At 41.0% G+C, this 19,212-nt stretch overlaps 4 protein-coding genes and 1 pseudogene across 6 annotated transcripts; 3 read left to right on the plus strand and 2 right to left on the minus strand.

The window, feature by feature from the left end:
* Nucleotides 1–601: 601 nt before the first annotated feature.
* T02H6.4 (But2 domain-containing protein) lies at nucleotides 602–1,637 on the plus strand (the record flags this gene model as incomplete). Its single annotated transcript, NM_001377689.1, has 4 exons — nucleotides 602–794; nucleotides 845–1,026; nucleotides 1,411–1,441; nucleotides 1,498–1,637. The coding sequence occupies 4 exons, from the start codon at nucleotides 602–604 to the stop codon at nucleotides 1,635–1,637; spliced, it is 546 nt and encodes a 181-aa protein (NP_001364801.1).
* Nucleotides 1,638–1,697: 60 nt separating this feature from the next.
* T02H6.12 lies at nucleotides 1,698–2,185 on the minus strand (annotated as a pseudogene). Its single transcript has 2 exons — nucleotides 1,811–2,185; nucleotides 1,698–1,763 (listed from the first exon to the last, which is right to left on the minus strand). Coding segments are annotated over exons 1-2 (441 nt in total).
* Nucleotides 2,186–2,402: 217 nt separating this feature from the next.
* On the plus strand, nucleotides 2,403–4,075 carry T02H6.3 (BgtE-). Of its 2 annotated transcripts, none has more exons than NM_061393.4 (4): nucleotides 2,403–2,554; nucleotides 2,613–2,699; nucleotides 2,745–2,875; nucleotides 3,896–4,075. In NM_061393.4, exons 1-4 carry the CDS (start codon nucleotides 2,434–2,436, stop codon nucleotides 4,007–4,009), a joined length of 453 nt encoding a protein of 150 aa, NP_493794.3. In that variant the 5' UTR covers nucleotides 2,403–2,433; the 3' UTR covers nucleotides 4,010–4,075. The 2 variants fall into 2 exon arrangements, 1 of the variants encoding a protein (NP_493794.3); NR_133629.1 differs by having other exon boundaries at nucleotides 2,434–2,554; nucleotides 2,745–3,176; nucleotides 3,896–4,009.
* A 6,959-nt stretch (nucleotides 4,076–11,034) lies between these two features.
* On the minus strand, nucleotides 11,035–11,678 carry T02H6.11 (Cytochrome b-c1 complex subunit 7). The gene is made up of 3 exons (NM_061394.9): nucleotides 11,461–11,678; nucleotides 11,334–11,411; nucleotides 11,035–11,285 (listed from the first exon to the last, which is right to left on the minus strand). The coding sequence occupies exons 1-3, from the start codon at nucleotides 11,668–11,670 to the stop codon at nucleotides 11,181–11,183; spliced, it is 393 nt and encodes a 130-aa protein (NP_493795.1). The 5' UTR covers nucleotides 11,671–11,678; the 3' UTR covers nucleotides 11,035–11,180.
* A 981-nt stretch (nucleotides 11,679–12,659) lies between these two features.
* Nucleotides 12,660–19,161, plus strand: thoc-1 (Death domain-containing protein; the record flags this gene model as incomplete). The annotated part of the gene is made up of 15 exons (NM_061395.3): nucleotides 12,660–12,738; nucleotides 12,784–12,923; nucleotides 12,969–13,087; nucleotides 13,141–13,259; nucleotides 13,323–13,401; nucleotides 13,454–13,560; nucleotides 13,925–14,033; nucleotides 14,140–14,289; nucleotides 14,459–14,568; nucleotides 14,912–15,127; nucleotides 16,188–16,298; nucleotides 16,514–16,597; nucleotides 16,718–16,874; nucleotides 16,988–17,094; nucleotides 18,843–19,161. Exons 1-15 carry the CDS (start codon nucleotides 12,668–12,670, stop codon nucleotides 19,159–19,161), a joined length of 1,998 nt encoding a protein of 665 aa, NP_493796.2. The 5' UTR covers nucleotides 12,660–12,667.
* Between the last annotated feature and the right edge of the window lie 51 nt (nucleotides 19,162–19,212).

Here is a 19,212-nt window from a genome sequence, read left to right on the forward strand (position 1 = left end):
TGGAACGTGTGCTCAGAAAAGCAAAAAATTCATAAAATTGGAATTATTCCGCGGAGGGGACAGGTACACCTGGATACACCTAGAAACAAGTTTTCAGAGTCTGATTTTGCTTGAAATGTATACGCTTGCTTAGTCAATTCAAGGAAAACGGTGGGACACCAAATTAATGGCTAATTCAAGAAAATCTACTTTTTTGCACTTTGGAAGGGACATTAAAAATAAAACCAATTTCTGAATGTAAATTTATTCACAACGTTATGGGTTTCAATTGAGTATTTAGTTGTTCCGTAGAACAATTCGAGAAAATTGGCAAGTTGAAAAATATTTATCCAATTTGTGAAAAGAGCTCCAGTGTTTTTAATATTATCTGAAAATCTAGATTAGAAATAACTTACACAATTAAAAAATTATGCATTGTAATTATGAGGAAATGTCTCTTAAAATCCCGAAAAAAACTGATCGATCGGGCTGCAGAAGTTGAATACCTCAACTCTCTTTAGTTAATCAAAAGGCCACGTTCTCAGAATGACAATGAGTATATAAGATAGCCAATTCATTTAAAAAATCATTTCAACCTTCCCAACCTTGCCGTCGGTCTTCCATGCACCTGCTGCTGATTGCTCTCGCCCTGCTTTCAACTGCCGGTGCGGAGTATGTCCACTATCCTTCAAACGGATGCACTCGTCACAACGTGATGAACGGGTTCCAGCTCAAATTTGAAGGACCGCAAGGGATCTTTAAGAACGATCATGGTGTTGTCTCAATCAGCTTCTTCTGTAATCCACCAGACGGAGGTAAGTATCACAATTATTTATTTAAAAATCAATAATTTATTTTTTTTTAGTCTCCAACAACGCCATTTCCAACAAGCTTGTTATAAAGCCAGAACTCCCATTTGGACACTGGAGAGAGATTCAATGGTGCCCGAATGGAACTGTTATCATCGGAATACAAACCAAATCTGACCGTGGTAGAATTGATAAAGCTGGAATCACCAACTTCGCTGCAAAGTGCGGACGTCCGGAAGTGAGGCACCACGTTTTCAAGATCTGTTCAAAAACAAGATCTACGAAAACAAGATCTACCAAAACAAGATCTACGTTTTCAGGATCTGGCACCGTGCCAACTGCGGTTTTCTCTACGCGCGCGTACGCGACGCGTGTTGCTAAGCGTAAATTCTAGAAGAAAATTTCAAAAAATATTCGTTTGAACGCTAAACAACACGCGACGCGTAACATCGGAGCATCGTTGTTTTGTTTTCTTCGAGAAAACCGCAGTTGGCACGGTGCCAGATCCTGAAAACGTAGATCTTGTTTTGGTAGATCTTGAAAATGTAGATCTTGTTTTGGTGGATCTTGTTTTCGTAGATCTTGTTTTTGAACTGATCTTGAAACGTGGTGCCTCCCGGAAGTCAGAACTGGAACTGAGACCTGGGCTTGGGGTATGTACCATAAGGGCACAAAATATATTTCGAGTTAAAAAAAATAAAATTTCCAGAGAATCTCGATACTTTTGGTGGTTGGGACAAGGAAATCAATTGTCCGGTTGGAGAGGCAATGCATAGATTTAGAGCGAATATTTCCAGAGGTCGAGGGCTTTTTAAATTGACTCACTTCAGCTGCAATAAGGTTGAATGAACTGTTAAATCAAAAAAAAAAAACAATTTCAAATAAAGATGTTTCTTTTGGCCTACTAACCTGAACCAGATAAACCGAAAGCAGACAAATTCCAATCCAACTGTGAACACTTGTAAAATTATTCCACTGAAAAATTAACTTTTAGCATTAAAATTGAACTAATCCAAACGTACACCTGCGTTATTAGTACTCATTATAATCACAGTCAATGCAGTAATTCCTAGCCCAATTGCAATAATATGTAGAGCTGTGTGAAGTAGTTTTGAAATAATCTTCGCGTCATACCGGTACAATCGATATGCCAACAAAGCTTCTCCTTGAAAATAAATAAATGCTAAAATCATCAGAAACGCGTGCAGTTGATCGCCACGTTTCCCCAGTGCCTTATTATCTCCGTTTTTGACTTTTGAAGGCCACGCAAGACCATTTTTGAATGTGTTCAGGAAATATCCATTGAGACAGATTGTGATGAAACCGACGAAATGAGTTATTGAAAGAATTATGTCAAACCTGTTGAAAGACCGAGCATTGCCGAGTCGAGAGTCTGTTTCTTTTGGCTTTTCCCGGTTGCCGAAATGTTTCCGAAGTTTTTACAACCAAAAGTTTTTTGTAGATCAAACCGTAATGGGACAGCCTGGCACCATGTGAAATGGTGAAGTGATTTTTTTGTACAAAATTGTCGATTAACCAATAAATTCAAATTGATCAATAATGAAGGGCCACGCTAACTAATCGATAAACCAAGAAAAGAAATCATTTCAATTAATTTCTTACCAACCTTCTCCAACCGCCTACAATGCTCCGTACCTACACCGTACTGCTCCTCATTGCACATGCTCATGTGCAGAGCCACTTTTACTACCCCTGCTCCGCAAGAATATTCTGGAAAATTCATGCGCTCATCAACAACACCGACGGTATAATTATTTTTATCAGATTTAAAAAAATATATATATATTGAAAAAAAAACTTCAGGTTTTGTTACTCGGGAAGTCAAACTTGGCTACTTTATCGGGTACAAGGAGCATCGCAGTTCGGCAGAGAGAAAGGCTAATGCTCATGGTTTTCACGGCTTCTTCTTTTCTGAAATAACTCATACTTTTTCAGAAATGATCGAGAGTCTTGAGCATGCTAATACAGGTGCTTTTGATGATATCAGGACAGATAGCGAAACTCACTTTTTTGATTTGGACGATGCAGAGCGGATGATCGAACGGGATTCTATTGAAAGAACTAATGTGAGTGAGGATTAGGCTTAGGCTTAGGCTAGGCTTAGGCTTAGACTCAAGCTTAGGCGTAGGCTTAGGCTTCACGTGTTTTCAGCTCGACCATTCGGTGTAATTTGTGCAAACGCCGTCACGCGCAAATGCAGACATTTTTGCCCGCGCTGCGGTGAAATTCCTCTTGGGGAATTCAAATATTTTTCCCGCCTTTTTTGAAAATTTTCGAGGCATTGGTCGAGCTGAATACACGTGGGCTTAGGCGTAGGCTCAGGCTAGCTTAGGCTTAGGCTTATGTTAGGATTAGTCGTATGCTTAGGTGAGGCTTAGGCTTAGCCCTGGGCTTAGACTAAAGCTTTGCTTTTGGTTTAGGCTAGCTTAGGCTTTTAGGCTTAGGCTTAGGCTTAGGCTTAAAGGTGGAGAGCGCCCAGCGGGGAAATTGCTTTAAAATACGCCCAATGGGTTCAAAATGACCGAATATCATGATTTGAAAAATTCAGAAAAATGTTCTAGATTTTATATGATTTTTGAAAATTGCAAAAATCTCAGTTTTCCTCTATTCCTATTTGAATTTCCGCCAATTGGATTCGTATAGCGGAGCGCACTTGCATTATTTTTTATCAATTTATTTTATTTTTTCTCATTATTTCACTAATTTTCCTTATTATTTGCGTATTTTTATAGGAAAAAAGCGAGAAAAATGCAAGATAAATGCAAATTGTTCATTAAAAAATCACTGAAAATGCATAAAACAGGCTTGTTGTCGTCGGAACTCATAATTTTACAGTTTTACGCATTTTCAGTGATTTTTTAATGAACAATTTGTATTTATCTTGCATTTTTCTCTTTTTTACACAAATAATAAGGAAAATTAGCGAAATAATGAGAAAAATAGATATATAAATAAAAATAATGCAAGTAAATAACGCGCTCCACCGAACGAATCCAATTGGCGGAAATTCAAATAGGAATTAGGGGAAAACTGGGATTTTTAGGATTCATATATTATATTTATTGATTCAAACTATCAAATTTCAGCACACTGTGTATCTGCGTGCAATTCCTGGACAACGTACTCTCAACAAGCAGATGTTTGTCACCTGTGGAAGGAATATACTTGCTCTCGGAAAAATTGTGAATAGAGAGTATTAAATACTGTGTTTTCTTAAAATTTAATGTGTTACTTAATATGATTATTGAAAATCATTTACTATTAATAAAGCGCTTATTCTGTGTGTCCATAGTTTGTAGTCTATGTAGTCTTTGTAGTCTGTGACGTCACAGCGTAAAGAGACTAGGCGTTTTAATATGTTGGGGGGGGGGGGGGGGGGGGATATTGGTTTGAGGTTAGATGGGATGTGGTCGGGTACTGTAGTAGTACTGTAGTGGTACTGTAGGAGTACTGTAGGATTACTGTAGTTTGGGAAAAATTGACTTTTCGCCTTTTGAAGGGATATTGGTTTGAGGTTAGTGATGGGATGTGGTCGGGGTACTGTAGTAGTACTGTAGAGGTACTGTAGGAGTACTGTAGGATTACTGTAGTTTGGGAAAATGTGACTTTTTGCCTTTTGAAGGGATATTGGATTGAGGTTAGTGATAGGATGTGGTCGGGGTACTGTAGTAGTACTGTAGAGGAACTGTAGGAGTACTGTGGGATTACTGTAGTTTTGGAAAATTTGGATTTTCGTCTTTTGAAGGGGGATATTGCTTTGGGGTTGGTGGCGGGATATGGTCGGGGTACTGTAATAGTACTGTAGAGGTACTGTAGGAGTACTGTAGGATTACTGTAGTTTGGGAAAATGTGACTTTTTGCCTTTTGAAGGGATATTGGATTGAGGTTAGTGATAGGATGTGGTCGGGGTACTGTAGTAGTACTGTAGAGGAACTGTAGGAGTACTGTGGGATTACTATAGTTTAGGAAAAATTTACTTTTTGTCTTTTGAAGGGATATTAGAAAATTCGAGAAATGTTCTATATAGAATCGTCTGGAAAGCTCGAGAAAATTCTGGAATGTTCTAGAACCTTCTGGAAAATTCGAGAAAATTTAAAAATGTTCGTGACGAGACCCATCGTGGTAAGACCCGTCGTGGTGAGACCCATCGTGGTGAGACCCATCGTGGTGAGACCCATCGTGACGAGACCCATCGTGGTGAGACCCATCGTGACGAGACCCATCGTGGTGAGACCCATCGTGGTGAGACCCATCGTGGTGAGACCCATCGTGGTGAGACCCATCTTGACGAGACCCATCGTGGTGAGACCCATCGTGGTGATACCCATCGTGGTGAGACCCATCGCGGTGAGACCCATCGTGACGATACCTTTCGTGGTGAGACCCTTCGTGGTGAGACCCATCTTGACGAGACCCATCGTGGTGAGACCCATCGTGACGAGACCCATCGTGGTGAGACCCATCGTGATGAGACCCATCGTGACGAGACCCATCGTGATGAGACCCATCGTGGTGAGACCCATCGTGGTGAGACCCATCGTGGTGAGACCCATCGTGACGATACCTTTCGTGGTGAGACCTTTCGTGGTGAGACCCATCGTGACGAGACCCATCGTGGTGAGACCCATCGTGATGAGACCCATCGTGGTGAGACCCATCGTGGTGAGACCCATCGTGGTGAGACCCATCGTGGTGAGACCCATCGTGGTGAGACCCATCGTGGTGAGACCCATCGTGGTGAGACCCATCGCGGTGAGACCCATCGTGACGAAACCTTTCGTGGTGAGACCCATCGTGGTGAGACCCATCGCGGTGAGACCCATCGTGACGATACCCATCGTGGTGAGACCCATCGTGGTGAGACCCATCGTGGTGAGACCCACCGTGGTGAGACCCATCGTGGTGAGACCCATCGTGGTGAGACCCATCGTGGTGAGACCCATCGTGGTGAGACCCATCGTGGTGAGACCCATCGTGGTGAGACCCATCGCGGTGAGACCCATTGTGACGATACCCATCGTGGTGAGACCCGTCGTGCTGAGACCCATCGTGGTGAGACCCATCGCGGTGAGACCCATCGTGACGAGACCCATCGTGACGATACCCATCGTGGTGAGACCCATCGTGGTGAGACCCATCGTGGTGAGACCCACCGTGGTGAGACCCATCGTGGTGAGACCCATCGTGACGAGACCCATCGTGGTGAGACCCATCGTGGTGATACCCATCGTGGTGAGACCCATCGCGGTGAGACCCATCGTGGTGAGACCCATCGTGGTGAGACCCATCGTGGTGAGACCCATCGTGGTGAGACCCATCGTGGTGAGACCCATCGTGGTGAGACCCATCGTGGTGAGACCCATCGTGACGATACCCATCGTGGTGAGACCCGTCGTGCTGAGACCCATCGTGGTGAGACCCATCGCGGTGAGACCCATCGTGACGAGACCCATCGTGGTGAGACCCATCGTGGTGAGACCCATCGTGGTGAGACCCACCGTGGTGAGACCCATCGTGGTGAGACCCATCGTGACGAGACCCATCGTGACGATACCTTTCGTGGTGAGACCCTTCGTGGTGAGACCCATCGTGACGAGACCCATCGTGGTGAGACCCATCGTGACGATACCTTTCGTGGTGAGACCCTTCGTGGTGAGACCCATCGTGACGAGACCCATCGTGGTGAGACCCATCGTGATGAGACCCATCGTGGTGAGACCCATCGTGGTGAGACCCATCGTGGTGAGACCCATCGTGGTGAGACCCATCGTGGTGAGACCCATCGTGGTGAGACCCATCGTGGTGAGACCCTTCGCGGTGAGACCCGTTGTGATGATACCCAGCGTGGTGAGACCCGTCGTGCTGAGACCCATCGTGGTGAGACCCTTCGCGGTGAGACCCATCGTGACGAGTCCCATCGTGGTGAGACCCATCGTGGTGAGACCCATCGTGGTGAGACCCACCGTGGTGAGACCCATCGTGGTGAGACCCATCGTGACGAGACCCATCGTGACGATACCTTTCGTGGTGAGACCCTTCGTGGTGAGACCCATCGTGACGAGACCCATCGTGGTGAGACCCATCGTGACGATACCTTTCGTGGTGAGACCCTTCGTGGTGAGACCCATCTTGACGAGACCCATCGTGGTGAGACCCATCGTGATGAGACCCATCGTGGTGAGACCCATCGTGGTGAGACCCATCGCGGTGAGACCCATCGTGATGAGACCCATCGTGGTGAGACCCACCGTGGTGAGACCCATCGTGGTGAGACCCATCGCGGTGAGACCCATCGTGCTGAGACCTTTCGTGGTGAGACCCATCGTGCTGAGACCCATCGTGGTGAGACCAATCGTGGTGAGACCCATCGTGGTGAGACCCACCGTGGTGAGACCCATCGTGGTGAGACCAATCGTGGTGAGACCCATCGTGGTGAGACCCATCGTGGTGAGACCCATCGTGGTGACACCCATCGTGCTGAGACCCATCGTGACGAGACCCATCGTGGTGAGACCAATCGTGACGAGACCCATCGTGGTGAGACCCATCGTGGTGAGACCCATCGTGGTGACACCAATCGTGGTGAGACCCATCGTGGTGAGACCTTTCGTGGTGAGACCCATCGTGGTGAGACCCATCGCGGTGAGACCCATCGTGGTGAGACCCATCGTGGTGAGACCCACCGTGGTGAGACCCATCGTGGTGAGACCCATCGCGGTGAGACCCATCGTGACGATACCTTTCGTGGTGAGACCCATCGTGGTGAGACCCATTGTGGTGAGACCCATCGTGGTGAGACCCATCGTGGTGAGACCCTTCGTGGTGAGACCCTTCGTGGTGAGACCCATCGTGACGAGACCCATCGTGGTGAGACCCTTCGTGATGAGACCCATCGTGGTGAGACCCTTCGTGGTGAGACCCATCGTGGTGAGACCCTTCGTGGTGAGACCCATCGCGGTGAGACCCATCGTGACGATACCTTTCGTGGTGAGACCCTTCGTGGTGAGACCCATCTTGACGAGACCCATCGTGGTGAGACCCATCGTGATGAGACCCATCGTGGTGAGACCCATCGTGGTGAGACCCATCGCGGTGAGACCCATCGTGGTGAGACCCATCGTGGTGAGACCCACCGTGGTGAGACCCATCGTGGTGAGACCCATCGTGACGAGACCCATCGTGACGATACCTTTCGTGGTGAGACCCTTCGTGGTGAGACCCTTCGTGACGAGACCCATCGTGGTGAGACCCATCGTGACGATACCTTTCGTGGTGAGACCCATCGTGATGAGACCCATCGTGGTGAGACCCTTCGTGGTGAGACCCATCGTGACGAGACCCATCGTGATGAGACCCATCGTGACGATACCCATCGTGGTGAGACCCTTCGTGGTGAGACCCATCTTGACGAGACCCATCGTGGTGAGACCCATCGTGATGAGACCCACCGTGGTGAGACCCATCTTGACGAGACCCATCGTGGTGAGACCCATCGTGATGAGACCCATCGTGGTGAGACCCATCGTGATGAGACCCATCGTGGTGAGACCCATCGTGGTGAGACCCACGTCTGGAAAGCTCGAGAAAATTCTGGAATGTTCTAGAACCTTCTGGAAAATTCGAGAAAATTTAAAAATGTTCGTGACGAGACCCATCGTGGTAAGACCCGTCGTGGTGAGACCCATCGTGGTGAGACCCATCGTGGTGAGACCCATCGTGACGAGACCCATCGTGGTGAGACCCATCGTGACGAGACCCATCGTGGTGAGACCCATCGTGGTGAGACCCATCGTGGTGAGACCCACCGTGGTGAGACCCATCGTGACGAGACCCACCGTGGTGAGACCCATCGTGACGAGACCCATCGTGGTGAGACCCACCGTGGTGAGACCCATCGTGGTGAGACCCACCGTGGTGAGACCCATCGTGACGAGACCCATCGTGGTGAGACCCACCGTGGTGAGACCCATCGTGGTGAGACCCATCGTGGTGAGACCCATCGTGACGAGACCCATCGTGCTGAGACCCATCGTGGTGAGACCCATCGTGCTGAGACCCATCGTGGTGAGACCAATCGTGGTGAGACCCATCGTGGTGAGACCCATCGTGGTGAGACCCATCGTGGTGATACCAATCGTGGTGAGACCCATCGTGGTGAGACCCATCGTGGTGAGACCCATCGTGGTGAGACCCATCGTGCTGATACCCATCGTGACGAGACCCATCGTGATGAGACCCATCGTGACGAGACCCATCGTGGTGAGACCCATCGTGGTGAGACCCATCGTGACGAGACCCATCGTGGTGAGACCCACCGTGGTGAGACCCATCATGGTGAGACCCATCGTGGTGAGACCCATCGTGACGAGACCCATCGTGGTGAGACCCACCGTGGTGAGACCCATCGTGACGATACCCATCGTGGTGAGACCCATCGTGGTGAGACCCATCGTGGTGAGACCCACCGTGGTGAGACCCATCGTGGTGAGACCCATCGTGGTGAGACCCATCGTGGTGAGACCCATCGTGGTGAGACCCATCGTGGTGAGACCCATCGTGATGAGACCCATCGTGGTGAGACCCTTCGTGGTGAGACCCATCGTGGTGAGACCCATCGCGGTGAGACCCATCGTGACGATACCTTTCGTGGTGAGACCCATCGTGGTGAGACCCATTGTGGTGAGACCCATCGTGGTGAGACCCATCGTGGTGAGACCCTTCGTGGTGAGACCCTTCGTGGTGAGACCCATCGTGACGAGACCCATCGTGACGAGACCCATCGTGGTGAGACCCATCGTGATGAGACCCATCGTGGTGAGACCCTTCGTGGTGAGACCCAAATTTTTGGCGGGAAATTCAAATTTTCAGTGAAAAAAATTTTGGCGGGAAATTCAAATCAGTGAAAAAAAATTTTGGCGGGAAATTCAAATTTTCAGTGAAAAAGTTTTGGCGGGAAATTCAAATTTTCTGTGAGAAAAATTTTGGGGGAAATTCAAATTTTCAGTGAAAAAAATTTTGGCGGGAAATTCAAATTTTCAGTGAAAAACATTTTGGCGGGAATTTCAAATTTTCAGTGAAAAACATTTTGCCGGGAAATTCAAATTTCTGAGAAAAAATTTTTGGCGGGAAATTCAAATTTTCTGAGAAACTTTTTGTTAGCTTAAGTACCACCTGGAACTGGCGAGACCTATCGTGGTGAGACCCTTAAAAATATGGGCGGGAACTTCAAAATTTATGAGAAAAGAAATTTTAGCGGGAAATTCAAATTTTCTGAGGAAAACATTTGGCGGGAAATCCAAATTTTTGTTCTGGAATCAATTTTTTTGTTTCAGCACCTTCTGGAAGTTTCAAGAAAATTCTAGACTGTTCTAGAATCATCTGGAAAATTTAAAAAAGTTCTGAAATGCTCTACAACCTCCTAAAACTGTAGGAGTTTTTATTTGTTTCGTTACATCTATATTCAAAGAACTTACTATTAGTAGTTAATTATTCAGACTTCTCCAGTTAAGGAAAGTTGTTAACTTATTAAAAAAACTGTAACCCTGTGGAATTTTTTCGAAAGCCTGATAATGATAATGTGTAGTAGAAAAATCAGAACATTCTAACTGTCTCTTTGAATTTTCTGAATAGTATACCATGGAAGGAGAAAATGCGATTTAATCGATGAAGTTTCAATTTTTTTTAATGAGACATTTTTGAATGATTAAAAGGACATCTATTTGTTATACATTTTAAACTCCGCCAGTCGTTGGCCGCGCCGGAGGCGCGGTCATCGGCTGGTTATCGAATAAAATGTCACGATTTGAAGTTTCGAAGTTTGTAGTTTGTAGTCTAGCAGACCAATTTTCAATACATCTCTGGAGTCACTTGGATTTCTCTGAAAAATATTTTTTAAAAATGAGGAATATTTGGAGATTAGAAGTGAAAATTTTGTAAAAATTGCTTTAAATCGAGATTTTCCAGGCTAAGGAGTTAATTTTCAGTGAGAAAACCGTCTGAAAACGCAAAAAATCCAAGTTTTTCAATTAAAAAACCCATTGGTCTGCTAAATCGAAATTTGTAGTTTGTAGCCTAGCAGACCCATTCTCTTCAAAATCACTTGGGTCTGCTAAATCGAAATTTGTAGTTTGTAGCCTAGCAGACACTTGAATCATCTGATTTGTCTGAAATTCTGAAAAAATTCGCGTTTGATTTGACTGTGAAACAACAAAAAAAAATCGAATTTCTAACTCAAAATTTACTCACAATTTCAAAATTCACACGATTTTCCCGCTAGAATGCCGAGAAAAACGTGGTTGAGAGAGGTGATTTAACAGAAAAAGACGAAAAAAAAGGGCGCGGAAAATTATAATTTTGAAGAATTCGAAGAATCTAATGTTGCTTCATTTGGTATGGTGGAATGAGTCCGGATGTCTCGGCGCGAGCCTTCTTCTCTGCCTCGATCTCGTCCAAATATGGCTTCAAGTACCACGATTCCTGAAGAAAAATAGATTTTTTAAAGTTGAATTTCGAGTGAAAAGCTACCTGATCCCATTGAGTCCATTCAGCCTTTGGAAGCTTCTCGCCGTGGAGAGCCAAAGTGTGGGCACGTGAAAGACGGATCTGAAGTAAAAAAAGATTGAAAATTCCAATTTTTAATCGATTTTCTCACCTTTCTCTGATCGAAAACGTGTGGCTCCTGGAGATTAAGGCGTCTGAGAGCCTCGGTGACTTCTGGAGCCGGCTCAAAGTAGGTGTCGTGGAATTGGAGCCCGTACTCGCGTCCTCCCCACAAGTTGCTCCATGCGAACTTGCGAAGCGTGCTGGCGATCGTGCCGTTGTAGGCGAAGGTGACGGCTTTTGAGGCGGCTTGACTGGCCATTTCGTTACCTGAAAAGAAAAAAATAAAAGAAAATTAGTGGGGAATTCTGGGGAAAAGCTGAAGAAAAACTGAAAAAATACAAGTTTTCACATGTTTTTCGGGAAATATCGATTTTTAGCTCAATTTCTCGGATTTTAAATGATTTTCTTGAGATTTTTTACATAAAGTCACTTATAACAAGCAAAAAATTAGGCAAAAATGCACAATTATCATTGAAAACTCTTAAAAATCCGGCAAAAACAAAGATAATGCAAAAAATTCTCAAAAATCAGATTCCAAGCGATTTCTCGAGTTATTTTACAAATTTACGCATTAAAACTGTCAGAAAACCTCATAAAGCTGATTTTTGTGCTTAAAATGCAAAAAAAATCGGAATTTCCAGCTAAAAATCAAAGAAAACCGAATGAAAAGGAAAATTATGAATTCGGCGGTGTCGCTAAACAACACGCAGGGTGTTATTTCGGAGCATCGTTGTGAACAAATTTTTGGAAATTAATTTTCTCAAGCTTTCAAGCATTGAGAACCTAATTTTTTGAAGTTAAAATACACATTTTATGATGGTTTTTTCTAATAAACTAAAGAAAAATTTCATAGGAATCGATTAAAGGGAAATTGAAGTATTTTATTTTTAACTAACGCCATGTAGCAGATAGATAATATGTTTTTTCAAAGTTTACTATGTTAAAATACTCCTTAGAACTTGATGAATTCAGATTTTTCACCAGAAACGTTGCCGGATGAGTATTTTGTGAAAAAAAAATAAGAAAATTGGCTGAAGTTTGATTTACGGTAAACAACACGCGCCTCGTTATTTCGGAGCTTCGTTGCAAGTGATTTTTTTTCGATAATTTTTTTTTCGAATTAATTAATTTTTTCATTAAATTGAACCGATTTCTATTGATTTTCTATTTTAAAATTGCGAAAATAAACAAATAAAAAATTTTAGTCGTTAATCTCTCAACTTTCACCCGTCAATTTTAATGTTTTAGGTCAAAAAATGGAGACAGTTATCGAAAATCGGGATTTGGACGGGTTAAAGGAGGTTGTGAAGGCGGAAAAAAAGACTGCGTGAGTTTTTAAAAGAATTATCAGATAAATAATGCAATTTTACAGGAAAGACGACGAATTTGTGCTTCTAAAAGTCGACGGGTTTCTGAAAAAGCGGGGATTCAAGGTCGCCGAGCAGCCTTCAGCCACCAAGGAAGAGCTTGCAAGGCGGCATTTTCATTTTGTGATGAATTGCTCCAAGCTTGGTAATTATTTTCTCGAAATTTCGTTTAAAAATGAGTTTTTTGCAGGTTTGTGCTCCAAAAACACTCCCCTGAGCACTCTACAGGACCTCTTGGAGATGAGCTCAATTGAGGAGTGTAAGCAGATTTTCAGCATAGTAGAAGAGAATATGAACGAGTTTAAGCAGGTAAAAAGCCGGTTTTCAAAGAATTTTCCCGATAAAAAGCGGATTTTTTGCAGCCCGGCTTCATTGAAACCGCCCAGAACAATATTCTACGCTTCTGCAACGATTTGCTCCGCCGCTTGAGTAGAACCGCTGAAACATCGTTCTGCGGAAGAATTATGTTCTTTCTCTCGAGGTAAAAAGCGAAACATTTTCGAAAAATCCCAAAATTTCCTGCGAAAAACTCAATTTTTTCCAGATTCCTCCCGCTAACCGAAAAATCCGGTGTAAACTTTATGGGACACTTCAACACGCTTAACGTTACCAACTACGACGAGGTATTTTTTCGGTTTTTGGACTGAAAAATCGCAAAAAATCGCAAAATTTCAGTCTGAAACCGACGGTGAAGCTCTTCTCGCTGCCACGTCATCGGCTCCAACACCTACGGAAGGAGCAGAGGATATGGAAACTGGAGAAATCGAAGAGGATAACTCAAAGTACGGAAAAATCGGAAAAAAGCGAGAAATTTCCACTGAAAAATATCATTTACCTGAATTTTTTGGGTCTGCTAGACTACAAACTACAAATTTCGATTTAGCAGACCCATGTGGTTTTGAAGAGAATGGGTCTGCTAGACTACAAACTACAAGTTTCGATTTAGCAGACCCATGTGGTGTTGTAGAGAATGGGTCTGCTAGACTACAAACTACAAATTAGCAGACCAAATGGTTTTTTAATTGAAAAACTTGGATTTTCAGCGATTTCAGACGGTTTTCGTACTGAAAATTGACTTTTTAAGCTAGAAAATCGCAGTTTTGAGCATTTTTTACATGATTTTTCGAATATTTGCTCATTTTTCAGAGAAATCCAAGTAACTCCCGAGATGTATCGCCAGTTTTGGTCCCTTCAAAAATTCATGTCAAATCCGAATTCAATATACGAAAAGGAGAAGTTTTTGACGTTTAAAACGGTAATTTTTCGCTGAAAATCACTGAAAATTGAGGTTTTTTGGCCGGAAAAATCGCTGAAATTCCACAAATTCTAACTGAAAATCGCCAAAAATCCCTTTTTTTCAGGATTTGACAGCAGTTCTCACCCTAATGACGTCGAATAAGCTGGAAAAACTCTCCTCCGAAGAGGAAGAAGCTCTGGAAAATCGACAGAAAAAGCAGCAAAAAGGATCCAGTAACGACGTGTTTTTTACCAAATATTTGACGTCTCCAAAGGTAAAATTGGCTGGAAAATTGATGAAAATCGATTTAAAAATGATTGAAAACTGGAAAAAATGATTTAAAAAAGCTGAAAAACGCTGAAAAATGACCAAAATTCCCACTAAATCATCGATTTTCTCCCAGAATTCCCCCAAAAATCTCAAAATTTTTATTTTTTTTCCAGCTTCTCGCCCTCCAACTCAACGATTCTTCATTCCGACGGTACTTTTTAATGCAGGCGATCATTATTTTTCAATATTTGACAGCAGAATCTCGATTTAAACCCCCGGCAAAGTGAGTTTTCGACCGAAAAATCGAGGTTTTGACCTAAAAATTGCGATTTTTGAGTCAAAAACCGTATTTTTTGACCGATTTTCAGCAGAAAATATGATTTTTTGACCGGAAAATTGCGATTTTTGAGTCAAAAACTGCACTTTTTGACCGATTTTCAGTAGAAAATATGATTTTTTTGACCTAAAAATTACTTTTTTTTAAAGTCAAAAACTCTATTTTTGACCGATTGTCAGCAGAAAATATGATTTTTTTGACCTAAAAATTGCTTTTTTTTTTAGTCAAAAACTGTATTTTTGACCGATTTTCAGTAGAAAATATGATTTTTAATCAAAAAAATTTCCAGAAAAATGGTGCTAAACGAGGATCAAGCGAAATATGTGTCAGAATGTGAGGATAAATGCTATAGATTGCTGGCTGATACGATGCCACGTGGCACTGCATTCGTTGCCGGGCTCAAGCGAATTATGCTCCGCGAGCAGGAGTGGAATACGTGGAAAAATGCGAATTGTGCAGATTTTTCCGAAAAAGCCGATAAAGGAGCCATGCAGATGTACAAAAAGTGCGGAAAAATTTGAATTTTTAGCTGAAAATCGTGAAATTTACCGAAAAAAATTGATTTTTAAGCTGAAAAATCGCAGGAAAAGCTGGAATTTCCAGCTGAAAATGTAATTTTTGGCTAAAAATTCCCATTATTGTGGTGAAAAATTGCTGAAAAGAGAAATTCTTGGCGGAAAATCTTGATGTTTGCCGAAAAAAAATTTTTTAAGCTGAAAATTGGAAAAAAAGTAGCAATTTTTAGCTACAAAAGCTGAAAAAACCCACTATTAAGGTGAAAAATTAGAAAAAATTGAATTTTTTAGCTGAAAATCAAGAAATGGATTTTTAACTATTAGATTTAAGAAATTTGGAATTTTCAGCTGAAAATATCCATTTTGTGCTGAAAATTGCACAGTTTCAGCGGAAATTTGAGAAAAAAAAAGATTTTTAGCTGAAAATCTTGAAATTTTCCGAAAAAGTTGATTTTTATGCTGAAAATTAGACAAAGTTGTGATTTTCATCTGAAAATATCCATTTTTGCAGTGAAAATTGCACAGTTTCAGCGGAAATTTGAGAAAAAAAAAAGATTTTTAGCTGAAAATCTTGAAATTTTCCGAAAAAGTTGATTTTTAGGCTGAAAATTAGACAAAGTTGTGATTTTCATCTGAAAATATCCATTTTTGCAGTGAAAATTGCACAGTTTCAGCGGAAATTTGAGAAAAAAAAAAGATTTTTAGCTGAAAATCTTGAAATTTTCCGAAAAAGTTGATTTTTAGGCTGAAAATTAGACAAAGTTGTGATTTTCATCTGAAAATATCCATTTTTGCAGTGAAAATTGGCAATTTTAAGCTAGAAAAGCTGAAAATACCCATTATTGTGGTGAAAAATTTTAAATACATATAATTTTTAGCTGAAAATCTTGAAATTTTCCGAAAAAAATTGATTTTTAAGCTGAAAATTGAAAAAAGTTGTAATTTTCATATGAAAATATCCATTTCTGCAGTGAAAAATGCACATTTTCAGCGGAAAATTGAAAAAAAAAATCTCAAAATCTCAGAAAAAAAATTCCCCCCAATTTCCAGACGGCAACGCATTCCATTCAACCCAAATTCTCTCGATCTTGGAACTCCTGAGCTCACAAAACTCTGGACAAATGAGCCCGATGTGCTCAAAGCCTGTAAATCGGATAAGAGGTATGTAGGCTTGAAATTGGAGAAAATTGAAGAAAATTGCAGAAAATTGCATAAAATTACAGAAAATTACAGAAAATTACGGAAAAATCAAGCTTAATCTCGAAAAATTCCAAAACCAGTTTTTTTTTTGCAAAAATTTAGTTTTAAAAGCATGTTTTATATCTCAAAACCTCAAAATATGTAGATAGAAGCTTAAATAAAAGTTTAAATTCCAGAAAATTCATCCCAAAACTGCCGGATTTCATTCGCGATCCGATTGACGAGATGGATCCCGAGCAGCAAGTCGAGGAGCAGTATAAGTGAGTTTTTGACAGAAAATATCACGATTTTCGACTAAAAATCGCTGAAATTTCATGATTTTTAGCTGAAAATATGTGAAATTTCACGTTTTTCCACTGAAAACCCCCTACTTTTTCCAGACAAATCAACGATAGCGCATTCCAATGGCGAGCCGCCCGTCTCCTAATGCACAAATCTCCGGGATACGTGACAAAAACCGACACAAAAACCGATCCGACGACTAATATCAAGGAATTTTTGGAGAGAAATATGTATAATGCGGCAAAGAATTTTAATGTAAGCCTGAAAATTGGCTGAAAATCAGCTAAAAAACTGCATTTTTTGCCTGAAATTTACTGAAAAAGCGCTGAAAACCTGCCAGAATTTCCCAAAAATCGACAATTTTTCAGGAATTCAAGGAATCGATCGAGAATCGTGAGAAAAAGGAGGCAGAAGCTCGGAAAAAAGTGGAAGAATCGCTCAAAAGGAAGCTCGATTCGTCAAAAGTGAAGCCAAGGTGCTTAAAAACTGAAAATCGGCTGAAATTCAGCTAAAAATCGTATATTTTCCATGATTTTTCAGCTTTTTCCATCAAAAATCAGCTCTTAAAGTCGATTTTTAACTGTAAAAATCACAAATTTCTACATTTTTCCATTAAAAACGGCTGAAATCTCATATTTTTGTTGATTTTTCAGCTTTTTCCAGCAAACAGCGATTTTCAACAAAAAAAAACCGCTAAAAATTTGAGTTTTAACGATTTTTAGCCGGAAAAATCGCTGAAAATGCACTTTTTTCAGAAAATTTCACTCAAAATGTCTAGAAAATATGAAAAAAGATCATTTTTTTAGTGTAAAACCCGTAAAAAATCACACAAACCGCCTATTTTCAACGAAAAATTGGATTTTTAACGATTTTCAGAGGAAAAAACCGAAAAAAGCCACAATTTCCAATTTTTTCAGAATTTTCCGCTTTGAAAATTGCTAAAAATTCATTTTTTGCAAGAATAAACGCGGAAAATTCACTGAAAAAATACATTTTTTGAAAAAAAAAAGGTGCATTTTCAGAGATTTTTCCGGCTAAAAATCGCTGAAAATATTGATTTTGAACGATTTTTAGCCTGAAAAATTGCCGAAAATCCGCATTTTTTTGATGGAAAAAATACGAAAAAATCCAATTTCCCACCGATTTTCGACAAAAATCGCTGAAAATTCACTTTTTTTCAGAAAATTTCACGCAAAATGTCTAGAAAATATGAAAAAAGATCATTTTTTAGTTTAGTATAAAACCCGTAAAAAATCACAAAAACTGAAAATCTCGGCGAAAAATCGTATTTTTCCATGATTTTTCAGCTTTTTCCAGCAAAAATTGACTCAGACAACCGATTTTTAACAGTAAAAATCACAAATTTCTATATTTTTCGATTAAAAATGACTGAAATCTCATATTTTTCATGATTTTTCAGCATTTTCCATCAAAAATCGGCTGTAAAAACCGATTTTTAACTGAAAAAATCACAAATTTCTACATTTTTCCATTAAAAATGGCTAAAAATCGTATTTTTCCATGATTTTTCAGCTTTTTCCATTCAAAATCGGCTCAGAAAACCGATTTTTAACTGTAAAAATCACAAATTTCTACATTTTTCCATTAAAAATCGGCAAAGATATTGATTTTGAACGATTTTGAGCCGAAAAATCGCTGAAAATGCATGTTTTTCAGAAAATTTCACTCAAAATGTCTAGAAAATATGAAAAAAAAAGATCAATTTTTTAGTGTAAAACCCGTAAAAATTCATAAAAACTGAAAATCTCGGCCAAAAATAGTATTTTTCCATGATTTTTCAACTTTTTCCATCAAAAATCAGCTCTAAAAATCGATTTTTAACTGTAAAAATAACAAATTTCTACATTTTTCCATTAAAAATGGCTAAAAAGCATATTTCCCATGATTTTTCAGCTTTTTCCATCAAAAATCAGCTCTAAAAATCGATTTTTAACTGTAAAAATCACAAATTTCTACATTTTTCCATTAAAAATGACTAAAAAATCGTATTTTTCCATGATTTTTCAGCTTTTTCCATTCAAAATCGGCTCAGAAAACCGATTTTTAACTGTAAAAATCACAAATTTCTACATTTTTCCATTAAAAGTAGCTGAAATCTCATATTTTCCATGATTTTTCAGCTTTTTCATTCAAAATCAGCTCTAAAAATCGATTTTTAACTCTAAAAATCGCAGAAAATCCCAAATTTTCCATTTTTTCCAGCCAAACATCTTCTCCGAACCCCTACACAGATACAATTCTCTCGGATGAGCATCTCACCCAGTTGGCTCGAGATTTATCGAAATTTAAATCAAATCTCGCGAAATGCTTTGGCACAAAGCTCCCCGCCGATGACGTCACCAGTGATGAGAAGATTTGCTTTAAAATTCTCAAAAGTTGGGCTGAAAAGAATGGGAGAAGCGGGCGGAGTCTGTTGAATACGCTAATTACCGATTTGGATGTGATTGAGGTGGCTCAGGCGAGCATGAAGGTACGGTTTTTCAGCGAAAAAATGAAGAATTTCAGCGAAAAATCATTTTAAAAATGAAATTTAACGCGAAATTTCACAACAACCACATGGGTCTGCTAAATC

Source organism: Caenorhabditis elegans, chromosome II (assembly GCF_000002985.6).
Source record: "Caenorhabditis elegans chromosome II".
In the NCBI taxonomy this organism is placed as follows: Eukaryota; Metazoa; Nematoda; class Chromadorea; order Rhabditida; family Rhabditidae; genus Caenorhabditis; species Caenorhabditis elegans.